The sequence below is a fragment of the Esox lucius genome, chromosome 18 (assembly GCF_011004845.1).
Source record: "Esox lucius isolate fEsoLuc1 chromosome 18, fEsoLuc1.pri, whole genome shotgun sequence".
Taxonomy (NCBI): Eukaryota; Metazoa; Chordata; class Actinopteri; order Esociformes; family Esocidae; genus Esox; species Esox lucius.
Genome location: NC_047586.1, coordinates 2805865 through 2819138, shown reverse-complemented (window position 1 = coordinate 2819138; position 13274 = coordinate 2805865). Strand labels below are relative to the sequence as shown.

At 41.1% G+C, this 13274-nt stretch overlaps 1 protein-coding gene across 2 annotated transcripts; it reads right to left on the bottom strand.

Moving 5' to 3' along the window:
- Window positions 1-198: 198 nt before the first annotated feature.
- On the bottom strand, window positions 199-10931 carry LOC105018048 (visual system homeobox 2). 2 transcript variants are annotated; one of them, XM_020056122.3, is made up of 6 exons: window positions 10915-10931; window positions 6679-7228; window positions 6310-6394; window positions 4841-4964; window positions 2336-2516; window positions 199-1388 (listed from the first exon to the last, which is right to left on the bottom strand). In XM_020056122.3, the coding sequence occupies exons 2-6, from the start codon at window positions 7091-7093 to the stop codon at window positions 994-996; spliced, it is 1200 nt and encodes a 399-aa protein (XP_019911681.1). In that variant the 5' UTR covers window positions 7094-7228; window positions 10915-10931; the 3' UTR covers window positions 199-993. The 2 variants fall into 2 exon arrangements, with proteins under 2 accessions (XP_019911681.1, XP_010881464.1); XM_010883162.3 differs by lacking the exon at window positions 10915-10931 and having other exon boundaries at window positions 6679-7267.
- Window positions 10932-13274: the final 2343 nt, after the last annotated feature.

Sequence of the window (13274 nt, the reverse complement as noted above, 5' to 3'; positions counted from 1 at the left end):
ATCACAGTAAAAAAAGATTTATAAGCGATTTATAGACTATTATTCAAATATACTGAAGAAAAAGTTCCACAAGAGGTTTTGCACATTGCACATTTCAATGTAGTTCATGTGATTAGGCTAATATTAAACATTAAAAAAACCACATAAAAATAAATCTGAAAAACAAATCTCTGATCTGAATAACAATTATAGCTTTATTACTATTCAATTAAAACACAGACAGACAAAAACACACACCTTGTTGATTTCCAACTACATGAACGTAGCTATATTTCATTTAAAATAATTTCAATATTTACATCAAAGGTAAGATTGAATCTACTATACATTTTCAGAGGTTATTTGTGTAAAAGGCCCCATGAATCCTCTCCAAGATGAGTCACTTGTTTTTCCAATAATTTGACTGGACCCCATGAACATTTCTTACAGCATTTTATCAAGGCAAGTATCTCTGTTTGTCTTTTGACGAGACAGAGCGCGATACTGTGTCTATTCTGATTACGTAGTATTTACACATGTAGCCTATAATTAGCGGCATATTCAAATTGTATCAGTGACGTTTTACGGATTGAGCAAATAAAATCGAAACTTCCCGATTGAGCTGACATGTGCAGTGTTTACCGTGAATTCAGTCTCCACTAAAGCCGGAAAGCCGCCTTTAAATAAAAATAACAGCGTAACGCTAAACATCCGCGATACCGATTAAATAGCCCTCCTTGAGTTTTAGAATAGCAAGCTGCCAAATAGCTGCCAGATTATAACATAGTGGACAATTAAAGAACTGGGTTGGCCTGTGGTTGCAGCAGTTGACTTCTGCTGGAATTACTACGATTGAGAATGTGATGTGTAATGTAGACATGATCCTAACGATCACATTTTGTATTGTGACCACTAAGAGATGAGGACCATGTGCATTAGGAACTTGTAAATCATGTTTTTACAGCGAGGGGCAACAACTGACTCTGGCACAGTCTCGGACGAGTTCCAAGTCTCTCAATGATTGGGCTCAACTTCAGCCACTGGCTTGACCTGTCCATCTGTCTGTCCTGCTGGCAGTTTGTCCTCTGTTTTCTCTGTCTCCATTGGATGTCCATGTCTCCCCTGTCCGTCCCCAGAAACCACCCCCGGAGGTCCTTCACCAGAAAGTGTCCCCAGCATCTTAGCGCTGTGTTCCAGGGCTTTTGCCCTCAGGGCTGCGATACTATTCTCTCTCAGTTCCTCTTTGGATATGGGCGACCTGTTATTGTCCTCCCTCCTCCTCTCTTCCTCAATCTCTCGCTCAGCCACTCTCTCCCGCTCTCGTTCCCGGGCTGGTGGTTGGGAATGGGGAGCTTCTGGTATTCCAGGAGAGGTCGGAACGGGGGTATCCATAGACTTTTTGTGCATTCCTGTAAAGGAAAATGAGTCACTGGTATTCCAATAAGGAACAAGAAGGAACTGGAAGATTACTCACTTAAGTGGAACGTATCCACCTAACATTCACCTTAAATACTACACTGTACTGTACTAAATTACTGCCTTAAATACTACACTGTACTGTACTAAATTATTGACTTAAATACTACACTGTACTGTACTAAATTATTGACTTAAATACTACAGTATACTGTAATTAGATAATGCCTTATACACTACAGTATACTGTAATTATATACTGCCATAAATACTACAATATACTGTAATTAGATAACGCCTTAAATACTACAATATACAGTACTAAGATACTGCCTTAAACACTACAGTATACTATAATTAGATAATGCCTTAAATACTACAATATACAGTACTAAGATACTGCCTTAAACACTACAGTATACTATAATTACATAATGCCTTAAATACTACAATATACAGTAATTAGATACTGCCTTAAATACTACAATATACTGAAATTAGCTACTGCCTTAAACACTACAACATACTGTAATTAGATACTGCCTTAAATACTACAATATACTGTAATTAGCTACTGCCTTAAACACTACAACATACTGTAATTAGATACTGCCTTAAATACTACAATATACTGTAATTAGATACTGCCTTAAATACCACTAAGGTTTTTTTTTTGCAACACCCCTGGATTTCTTGATCTCTGTGTTAGACTAAATCTAGGTCCTTGTTGGGAATCGATAATAGTGTCAATGATGGGTTCCGATCAATGGGATGATAATCCTACTTTATCAAACTGGATTAAACTGGTTAAACTTGGCCTGTCGTCTTGGCCCCCCCGATTAGCATACATCAATGACTTTGGTGATTCTAATGGAAAATAAACTCCACACACACACCCACACACACACACACACACACACACAAACACGTAGTGCCGTACCCAGCAGCCAGGGGGCGCAGGAGTCCATGATGCCGTCCTTGGCTGATTTGAGAATGGACTCCGGCAGGGGGATGGAGTGGCGGACCATGGCCCCATAGAGACCGTACTCTGCCATCACACTGCTGCGGCCCCAGCACTTCTCCCTCTTCCTCCACTTGGCCCGGCGGTTCTGGAACCAGACCTGCAGGGAGGGAGAGATGGTTTTACACACATCCCGAAAAGATCTAATATAAAGGGGTTAAACATGTGTTAAAAGGTATGTGTATTTAGCCAGGAGAGTCCACTCAGCAACTCTGCCAGCACGTTCATGGAGTGCTAGGGTCCAGACCCATTGGTCTTTCATGGAGTGCTAGGGTCCAGACCCATTGGTCTTTCATGGAGTGCTAGGGTCCAAACCCATTGGTCTTTCATGGAGTGCTAGGGTCCAGACCCATTGGTCTTTCATGGAGTGCTAGGGTCCAGACCCATTGGTCTTTCATGGAGTGCTAGGGTCCAGACCCATTGGTCTTTCATGGAGTGCTAGGGTCCAGACCCATTGGTCTTTCATGGAGTGCTAGGGTCCAAACCCATTGGTCTTTCATGGAGTGCTAGGGTCCAGACCCATTGGTCTTTCATGGAGTGCTAGGGTCCAGACCCATTGGTCTTTCATGGAGTGCTAGGGTCCAGACCCATTGGTCTTTCATGGAGTGCTAGGGTCCAGACCCATTGGTCTTTCATGGAGTGCTAGGGTCCAGACTCATTGGTCTTTCATGGAGTGCTAGGGTCCAGACTCATTGGTCTTTCATGGAGTGCTAGGGTCCAGACCCATTGGTCTTTCATGGAGTGCTAGGGTCCAGACCCATTGGTCTTTCATGGAGTGCTAGGGTCCAGACCCATTGGTCTTTCATGGAGTGCTAGGGTCCAGACCCATTGGTCTTTCATGGAGTGCTAGGGTCCAGACCCATTGGTCTTTCATGGAGTGCTAGGGTCCAGACCCATTGGTCTTTCATGGAGTGCTAGGGTCCAGACCCATTGGTCTTTCATGGAGTGCTAGGGTCCAGACTCATTGGTCTTTCCTTCACATGATTAGAGAGAGCCATTTTATGGTCCAGTTGTCTGGATAAGAACGTCTGCTTAATGAATTAAAGGGAACTCTAATGTAAGTGCATGTAGGGATTCTTTACAAGAAATATATTCCATATCTTTGTTCACTGCATTTATAGAACAATGACCTCTGCTGGAAAAGCTGAGAAAATGTGTTTAAGGTTGTCAGGTTCTGTTTGTGTGTCTGTGTGTATATGCCGGTCTCTTGTTTGGTCTATCTCTATCGCCTTGTAAGTGTGTGGGTCTCTCTGTTTCTGAGTGTGTTGTGTGTGTGTGTCTGTGTGTGTGTATATATATACGGGTGTGTGTCTGTCTGTGGTTTTGTGTGTGTGTCTCTTTGTTGAATGTGCATCTATAGATGTGTGTGTGGTATATGTGCGTGTGTGGTGTGTGAGTCTACGTGTGTGTGTGTGTGTGTTGTGTTTCTTCTCCTTCTCCTCAACCTTCCTAAATTAATTTCCACAGTTCACCATGTGACAGGCCCTGTAACAGCCTAACCTCTACAGATTCTGTCATGAATATAGATCAGAGAGAGAGAGAGATAAAGAGAGGGTGGTGGTGGTGGGGGGGGGGGGGGGTACAATAAAAGTGGATGAAGATTTGAGAGTGGAGAGGATTGGGTTCTGGATGAGGGAGGGGTGAAGGAGGGTAAAGAGATGGGGTGGAGGTGTGAGGGCTCTGTGTATGAGAGGGGTGGGGGCCAAGGGAGGGTGATGAGAGGTTAGGTGGGGGGGGGGGGGGGCAGAGATATGAAATTAAAAATCATCAAAGCCTGGAAGATATTCAGTTAGACATTACCATCTCTCATGAAGATACGCTGAAAAATGAGGAATTACATCATAGAGCGGATGTGTGTGTGTGTGTGTGTGTGTGTGAGAGAGAGACAGAGAAGCAGCTGAGCTGAAGGCACAGCACAGAGGAGGGTGACCCCAGGGGCGCATGAAGGCTGATTGAAAAATAAGTTAATTTCCAGAGCCAATCGATGGGCGACGGGCGCTCAAACATCACCAGGGAAATAAAAGAGCTAAAGCCCAGGAGAGCTATGCCATTGACCCACGCTAATTAATTTCACTGTAGTTATCATTTTATTTCTGCCTGCCTGCCTGTGTGTCTGCCTGTGTGACTGCCTATCTTTCTGCCTGCCTGTCTTTTTGCCTGCCTGCCTATCTATCTTTCTGTCTGCCTGTCTAGATGAATGCCTGACTCCCAGGAGAAAGCACTTCTGATTTAACTAATTACACAAGATAAGAGAATTATGTGTTAATTTAGCAAAGAGGGTGTGGTACATGATTAGACAAGTGTGTGAGATGAGAGAGAGTGAGTGTGTGTCTGTGGCGTGTGTGTGGCACTCTCACACACACTGAGACAGACCGGCACATTGACACAACACACACACACACAACAGCAGGCTATATTATCTACCTGTATCCTGTCCTCTGGTAACTCTGTTTTCATAGAGAGCATCTCTCTGGCATAGACATCAGGGTAGTGGGCCTCGTTGAATGCCTTTTCCAGCTCCTCCAGCTGGTAAGAGGTGAAGATGGTCCTGATGGAAAGAATTTAGTCTTTATCCGTTGTATTTATTTGGTATATTATTTTGGTCACTGGCTGTGTACACATCATTATTCCCTGTTTATATGTGTGTTCTTTCAAGTATAACTTGTAAAGGCTGGAATCAGCCTGTGATACACTAGTGAAGAGGGTGGGGTTGGGGAAATGCAAACAGATTGTTTGAAACGTTTTGAAGCTGAAGAGTTGGTTAAAAAGGCAACATTTTGGGGGGTCTGTTTGGGTTCAGAAGCACTAACAAATTGTATTATAAAAAAAAAATACCATTTTTAATTTTTTTATTTACAAGTTTAAAAATTGATGTAGCAATTTCAGACTGCCCCTGGATTATATTTGATGTTACTCTGTTATCTATCAGGACACCCTTGCAAAGAGGTCTTTGGACCACATCTGGACTTCTTGGATGAATATAAAATAACACATCAAATCCAGATTATTTATTTTTTCATGTTTGTGCTTGAAAATTCATTAATCTAACTGCATTCTACGGTTTGCACAGGATGCACGTTCTACTCTGTTCTACAGAAATCTATGCAAAAACATTGTGCAGGGATATGCTCAAACAAGACATTCAGTCAAGCTATTATATTTATTTTGGTTCATACCCCAGGACACAAAACAAATGACTCAATCATTTCTAAATTAAAATGTTGATATATACTAATTAAATAACCTTAATTATAATATTACAATATCAGGAAATAATAATAAACAAATATATTCTGATTTAAATTACGTCATTTTATACATGAAATATGATTTACAAAACGAAATACCTACAGGTTCCAGACTATGAGGAAAAGAGAATGCATGATAATATGATGTAATTTATAATTCATACATATTCTGCGTTTATATTTCTGCATTTCATTTTTTTGCTACAGCAGAAACATTATTGTATCGAATACGTTTACCGGTCATCTAGGTATATAAAGGCCAGTAAATAATGACCAGCGGAATATGTATTGTTTTTTCTAATTAGATAAACTGACCGTAAATAGTACATACATCATGTCGTATTTATAAATATGAGGTGACTATTGTGAAAATGGGACACATTAAGTTTCCATTACAGAGCTTGAATGTTCCATTGCATTTAGACGTATTCGTTCATTATGCTCTTAAAGAGATTGAGGTGAAAGCAACGAAATACTACTACAGCTATATTAGAACATATCCTTGTCCAAATCCTTCTGCAAATGTTGATACCGTTGAACGTTGATAGTTCTGACGAAATGTTTTCCAGCTATAATAAGGACAGTGTTATAATGCCGACACAAATGCAATAACGTGGCAGGTGAATATCTGTCCTTAGATGTTACCTGTGTCGTCTCTTCTTTCGTTTCTTGTTCTGGCTCATCGACGATTTGGAGAATTTTGTTTCACTGGATGACACATCATCTGAATCTGTAAACAGATAGGCCGTTAAATAAAAATCCATACTTTCCTTATACATTTACCAAGTAATAAATATATCCAACAATGTGGTAATATATTCAAAAAATTCTATAATTTACGAATTAAATTTCATTTTCACATTGAAGAATGTATGGGCTACATGGAACGTAACAGTAGCATTTAAATAAATTATAATGAATAAAATGTATAACCTTTCATTTAAAAATAAATTGTATATTATCTATTAATAAGCAATATGTATATCAATATCAATGTAGGATATCACAATGTACCAGAGCAGCTTGCGGAGTGGTGTGGATCCACCTGTCCCATGGCCCCGCTGAGCGGCTGAAGGTGAACGCTTTGAGCCTCTTGCAACACCTCCAGAAATGCAGGCTGGCTGTAAAACGAATGAATCCCTCCCGGACCAATAATTCCCATCCCAACCCCGACTCCAGCGGGGCCAAGTGGTGACCTAGTCGCCAAAAAGTGAGCCCTGGAGGGCATGGATTCCAACGGGCGCCGCGGGGCCGCCGACGGCTCCTTGTTCAGGCCCAGAATCTCCTGGATTCCAAATCCCGTGCATCGGTGCGTCGTTGTCGAACCCATTTTCGACAGTTGGTGCTGGGGTCCCACAAGGTTTACCGGTGAAGACAGTTTTTGTTTATTCGAAGAGTCTGAAAGAACCGTCCCTTCCTTGCCAGTCATGTCAGCTGGTAGATCTCTGATGATATTCCCTGATTGGTGTTCCCGCCCTGCACGAGCCAGTCCCTTGCGCAATCACCAGCGTGCTCGTGCTCTGCTTTTCCTCCCACCACATAATTCCCTTTTATCCAACAGGTTCTTCGCTCCACCGGTAATTTATCCTCAGCCAATCACCAGAGAGAGAGAGAGAGAGAGAGAGAGAGAGAGAGAGAGAGAGAGAGAGAGAAAGAGAGACAGAGAGGGAGACCGAGGGAGAGACATGGATAGAGAAAGAGAGATTACCAGATTTACAGAATGGAGGGTTGAACGTTTCTGTCATGACCAACTCCATGAAAATTAATGTTAAGGCTTTTAACATTTGTTTAGACAAGTGATTGGAGACTAAACATATATTAGCCTTCTATAAACACTATTACTGCAAACCATCCGTAGGTGGTAGGATGCTGGAGGACTCAAACTTTATAGCTTTGTGCGTATAGGCTACAGTAGAACATGTCAATATTCCATTCTACCTAATTGTTTATTTTATTGGTTAGGTGTATTTTTCAATAATAAATTGCAATGGAGTATACATCGTTTAACATTGTTATTGTATTTGTCTGAGTTTAACGAAATAAGGGATTATAAACATATAGGCTTTCGATTAGGTTAGCCTACAGGGAATTGTGCTTCTAAATTATTATGTTATTTAAGGTAATTCATAAATTGTTAACAAACTCAAGGATCCAAGTTAGGAACCCAATAAAAAGAAAATGAGATGATTGATACTTTATAAAACGCTCTAATGTTATGAAACGTGTTTTCGAGCGGTAGACCAATTAATTCACAGCAAATGTCCACAGCTCGTTTTCTCTCATGAATAAAATGCTATTAAATATCATTTAACTTCAAAGATATGTAGCCTCCAAAAAATCTCCACTCCTGCTCATGACCAATCTTGGCCGATTAAGGTAACTCTAAACTCATAACAAATTTCCCAAACAAGGGAGAGTGTTTTTTACGGATTGAGTAAAACCTTTAATTAAATTACCAGAATTGAGTAAAAATCGATCGATAAAAACATTGTCTGGGTATTACTTTCACTGTAGCGGACCTCTCCATCTATCCATCACTGTCTCGATGATTTCAGGGCCTTAATCCCACTGCCATCGGGATGCAAAACGTCCAATCAGCCGGATAAAGCCCTCGACTCAAGGCAAAGCTGCTTAATTTTGACAGAGTTCGGTCTGTGCCTGACTGTGTCAAAATATCAAATCATACCAGCGTCCGGAGGTCTACAAGACGAAACATATAACAATGTTTAAAATACATTTAACACAAAACTGGATGATAAAGACTAATAACCTATATGGTTGCATTGCATTTCGTAATTTACTATTTTAATGTAGTTATTATTATTTTTCTTAGTAGTAGTAGTAGGTGTATTAGAAGTTCTGTGAATATTAGTAGGATTGATATTACTGCAATTATTATATTTTTTGTCATAATTGTCTTTATTTGTATTCGTTTCAGTAATGATCAATATCGACTGTTTTGCCTTTATTGTTGTGTGTCGATTTGTAGGACACATTTTGACTGGATCGTACGTAGGGTTGCTATTTGACCTTAATCAGACTAAGAAGATAATATAAATGCATATTCTTTAATCTTCATTAATGAATTGGCCGACCAGTGGCAGCTTATCAAAAAAATAATAAAGCAACTGAAGTTCTTGTCTCTTAATGCTTAATTCCAAAAACATAACTACAGCTCAAATGACAGGTCCCAATTCAAACAGCTTATTACCAGTATACAGAATAACTAATTAATTAGTTAAAAGCCGCTCATAAACATTAATCCCTAACGTCTAATCGGGGCTACGCGAGCGATTTGCATATTCTAATTAGTTTTGCATAATAAATGTTTTGTTTTTGGTGTTCAAAATGCGTCAGTCTGCGCATCTGTTGATAGCAAGGTTTTTTTTGACATGTGACACAACGCAGAGTACAATGTCCCATTTGCGAGTATTCAGGACATAGGCCTACATGGATTTGAATTTGAAGGGTTCACAAAACTACTTCAAAACACAGCCTTCTAAGTAACGCCCTACAATAATCAAAGACTCGGCACTGAAATTCTTTGTATGGCGACGCTGCAGTAAAACTTCCCCGCAACTGTTGTTTTTCTTTAGCGGGAGATATTGATGACATTACATCACACTGAAATACGCCTGCCTAAATTAGTGCCATATAGATTGTATGCGGCCTATTATTTAAAAGGGGATGTTCATGAATTGACAACACAAATCCGATGAAAGTGATGCTTATCGACTTCCAGGAGGGCCTCAAACGTTACAAATTTTAGGACCAACTCCAAGATAGGCCTATATACCTTATTTTATTCAATTCAACTCCTTTTAATAAGACCCATTTTTGTGGTTTTGTGATCAGGAAAAAAACACTTTGGCTTAGAAAACAGTGGAAACGATGCCCTATTTGTTTTACTAATCTTTTCTAATCAGCTATTATTCAATTAAGCTGGAGTTAGATTCGCACAGAGATAATTTGTGGCACACTTTTGGACATCTGGACAAGTAATTATGTCGAGGACTGAGATACAATTTATGGAAATGAGCAGACGCCTTCGATGGAGGGTCGGGATAATACCGACCTTATCAAAGTGCCATGTGGCAATGAATAAATAAATACTTGATTTATTCTGGACCCGTTTGGCTTCGTAGGTCACACTTCAGGCTGTCATTCTAGAACAGCGCGTGGTGTCATGGCCGGATGCACCACCTAACAGCGCGACAGATTTGGCGCCAATAATCCTCATTGATGGTAATGTTGATAAGTCAGATGTATCTTCTGGGCTCGAACGCAGTTTTCATTGCACTGCGTAAAATGCCGGTAGCCTCAAAAGTCAAGAAACCAGACTGCGCACATAAATTACTTGTAGACACCATACTATTTACACACACGCATGCGTGCGTGCACACACGTGCGTAATCCTGGTCAATCAGAACCCATTTAGATGTGAACCAGGACTTTATAATATTTATTTTATAAGATAACAGATTTTTTAAAACCTGTTAAATCCTGGACGCAGTTATGTATAAAATACACGGGCAGTTACTACCCTAGGCTACTGTTGCAACAATACAATGTCATCCACTGAGTAGTAATGTCGCATCTACGGTGGATGGGTAGGTCATACGTCTGACGACTGGCGTTAGTTAAGCAATAATTGTAGCCTACTGTAGCCTATTTGCAAAAGGCTGGACAAAAATCGTTTTAGACTATTCTAGAATTCTTTTTTGTCGATATAGGAAAAGAACCAATAACAGCTCTGATTAACCGGAGGCGTGTTCCGAATGACACCCTATTCCCTTTAGTCCAGAGCGCTATGGTGTCATTTGTGACTAAGCCTGATCTCCGTAGGAGCTAATGAGGCGCTATTAGAGAGAGATTTCATTAGAGGTGAATGAAGAGATCAATGTTATCATGATAGCTTTATGCTAATGCATTGCCTCCACAGTTACTCTCTCTGTCTCTGTCTCTCTCTCTCTCTCTCTCACACACACACACACAAATCCATTCCCTGAACACAAATTACCATGTCAGATCCCTTCCACACAACATTTTCTCTCCCCTCCATGCCCCTCTCCTCTCTTCTACCTTCTGATCTCCTCTTTTCCCTTCTCCTCTCCTCCCCATCCTCTCCTCCCTTCTCCCCACTCCTGTCCTCAGTCCAATTTTACCCCCATGTCTCACTACGTTTTACATCCCTGCTTTAGTGATCCTTACATCAGGCTAAATTGTGTTAATTCACTAATAATACCTTACCTTCTCAGCATGTTGAGTGGAGTCTTCACAGAGTGGTGATGGTTGATGAGTAGTCTTTATTACATTGTCTTCATAGTGTGATGATGAGCAGTTTTTGCAGCTTGGTGATGAATAATCTTTACAACATGGTTATGACCAGTCCTTACAGTGTGGACATTAGTTGCCTTTACAACATGGTGATGAGTATAATGTAGTATGAGTACAGTATTCATGCAGTTTATTGACTGTATCCAGCTGGCTAAAAAAATACAGAAATTAAAGTCAGTCAAATAGCACAGAATAATTGTCAAACGTGGCCTAGGCTTGTCTAGCAGTCCAGTCTCTCCTCTCTTTTTATACCACTTTCTCTCGAATGAAGCATAAAAATTCACAAAAAAATACAAAAATATATTGTCAAATGGACATAGGGGCAATTTTAAGCACGCTTCTACCGAGAGGGAATTCAACACGTGATAAGACGCCGATCTCTGAAACTCTTCACTCAGGACTGTAAACACAGACACTTCCTGTATAGCACATCGGACTGGTTGTTCTCGTGGAGCTAGGACAACGGCATAAGTTCCCTTCATAGCGCACTAGCTTGGCCTCAGAAGTATTGCTGTATATATGGATTAAAGCCATTCGGGAAGCAAGTTACATCTTCCCAAATGAAAGCACCTGCCCCCAGGCGACTCTTCCTGGTTGTGTTATTTTACAGTGTGACTGAGCTTGACCTTCTGGCGAATGGGGAAACCAACAAATGAGAGAAGATGGAAAATCACCTCACATCGGTCAGCTCCGGTTGGGTGACACACGTTGGCGCCATAGATAAAGACGATCGATTTCCCGCTGGTGTCTTGGCGAACACGATTGTGTGAAATATGATTGTGACCTGCTGAAAACGACTCTTTTATGGTATTCGTTAGTGAAACCTTTCTGTTAGCTCGGAGGTGGTCGTCATCACACTGGGTCATCAACATATCAGTTTCCTAGCAAGGTGGGTGTTTTTAACCATGCATGACGAAGAGCGCAGTGAGATTGGGCTCGATGGAGGAGTGTCTGTATTTACGTCTTGTCTACGCAGATTGAAATCACTCACCGCGGCAAATAAATGTTAGTATAACGATTTCTCTGTTGAAGGTAACTTAAATGATTCCGAGTTGATATATTGTCTGGGGTCACAGATGTGATGTGTTAACGGAGAGCGGAGTTTACGTCTTTCAGGTAACAGACGTCTCCATTCAGTCCGTATTGCGGAAATCCACCTTAATAGTGCAAGTAAAATGTTATCACATTTATTTAAATCAATCACATTTTATAAAGTCCTTTTTACATCAGCAGTTGTCACAAAGTGCTTTTACAAAACACCCAGCCTGAAACCCCAAGGAGCAAGCAACAAGTGTTGAAGCACAGTGTCTAGGAAAAACTCCCTAAGAGGGGCCGAAATTTAGGAAGAAACCTAGAGAGGAACCAGGCTCGGAGGGGTGACCAGTCCTCTTCTTGTTGTTCCGGATGAACATTTTAATAGTACAAGTTGTAATAAATTCATAATTGTAGCATAACCAAATGAATGCATTCTCTGGTAAGCTGACATGTTTCTCTTGTGCAATAATGCTAAAATGCTGCCATACAGATCAATCAATCCCCAATTCAAATTGGTTGAAGTGAACTTAACTGATTTGAACCCCTCGACCTCAAACTATGACACAGATCTCTGAGTGGAAGAAGAGGTCAAAGAGCGGTGAAGGGTGACAGAGTGGAGGTGGTTTGTGACTTGTAAATGTACTGGACACCTAAGGGATCCCCAGGGAATGCAGTTTAAATCTCAAATCTCAGTTCTTTTACTAAATGTCCTTCGATGGTTACGATATCAATCCATTGTTCTATCGCAGCTGTACAACATTCGTTATTTGCTTTTATGTTGCCAGGGGGAACCTGTGCCCGTCATGGCTGGGCTCTAACGCTGTCTTAATAGAACCTCCCCCTTTCCCTCTCCTTCCGAAGAAGCCAGGGACAGTTTGATCACTGAGTTGCACTCCTGACACAGAGGGAGTTTGCTATCTGCTGGTTTCTCATGGTTCTCACACAAAGGCTTGTACAGGAGCTGCCTGGTGTAATTGCTTAATTGGGCGGAGAGTTGATTGGTTGTAGCTCTAATTGACAGCTAATTAGGAGCCTGAGGGGCACCTCAGACTGATCTGTGTCTGAGCAGGCAGAGGGGGGTGACTGGGGAGTCTATGTTGTGGGGTGGGGGGGGGGGAGCACTCCCTGCTTTGGGGAAACGGCCCCTAACATATGCAACGTGTCTGGGCACTAATATGTTCCCAAACTCGCCACATTTTCCCACAATCCCTTGTTGGAGAATGTCGGATTTCCAGGTC

Excerpts from the sequence above, each read along its gene's own strand:
- LOC105018048 (XM_020056122.3), bottom strand. The coding sequence starts at position 7,093 with ATGACTGGCAAGGAAGGGACGGTTCTTTCAGACTCTTCGAATAAACAA. Across the intron at positions 4,965-6,309 it reads CGAAAGAAGAGACGACACAG|GACCATCTTCACCTCTTACC; the intron begins GTAACATCTAAG and ends TCTTTCCATCAG. Across the intron at positions 1,389-2,335 it reads CTGCGCCCCCTGGCTGCTGG|GAATGCACAAAAAGTCTATG; the intron begins GTACGGCACTAC and ends TTTCCTTTACAG.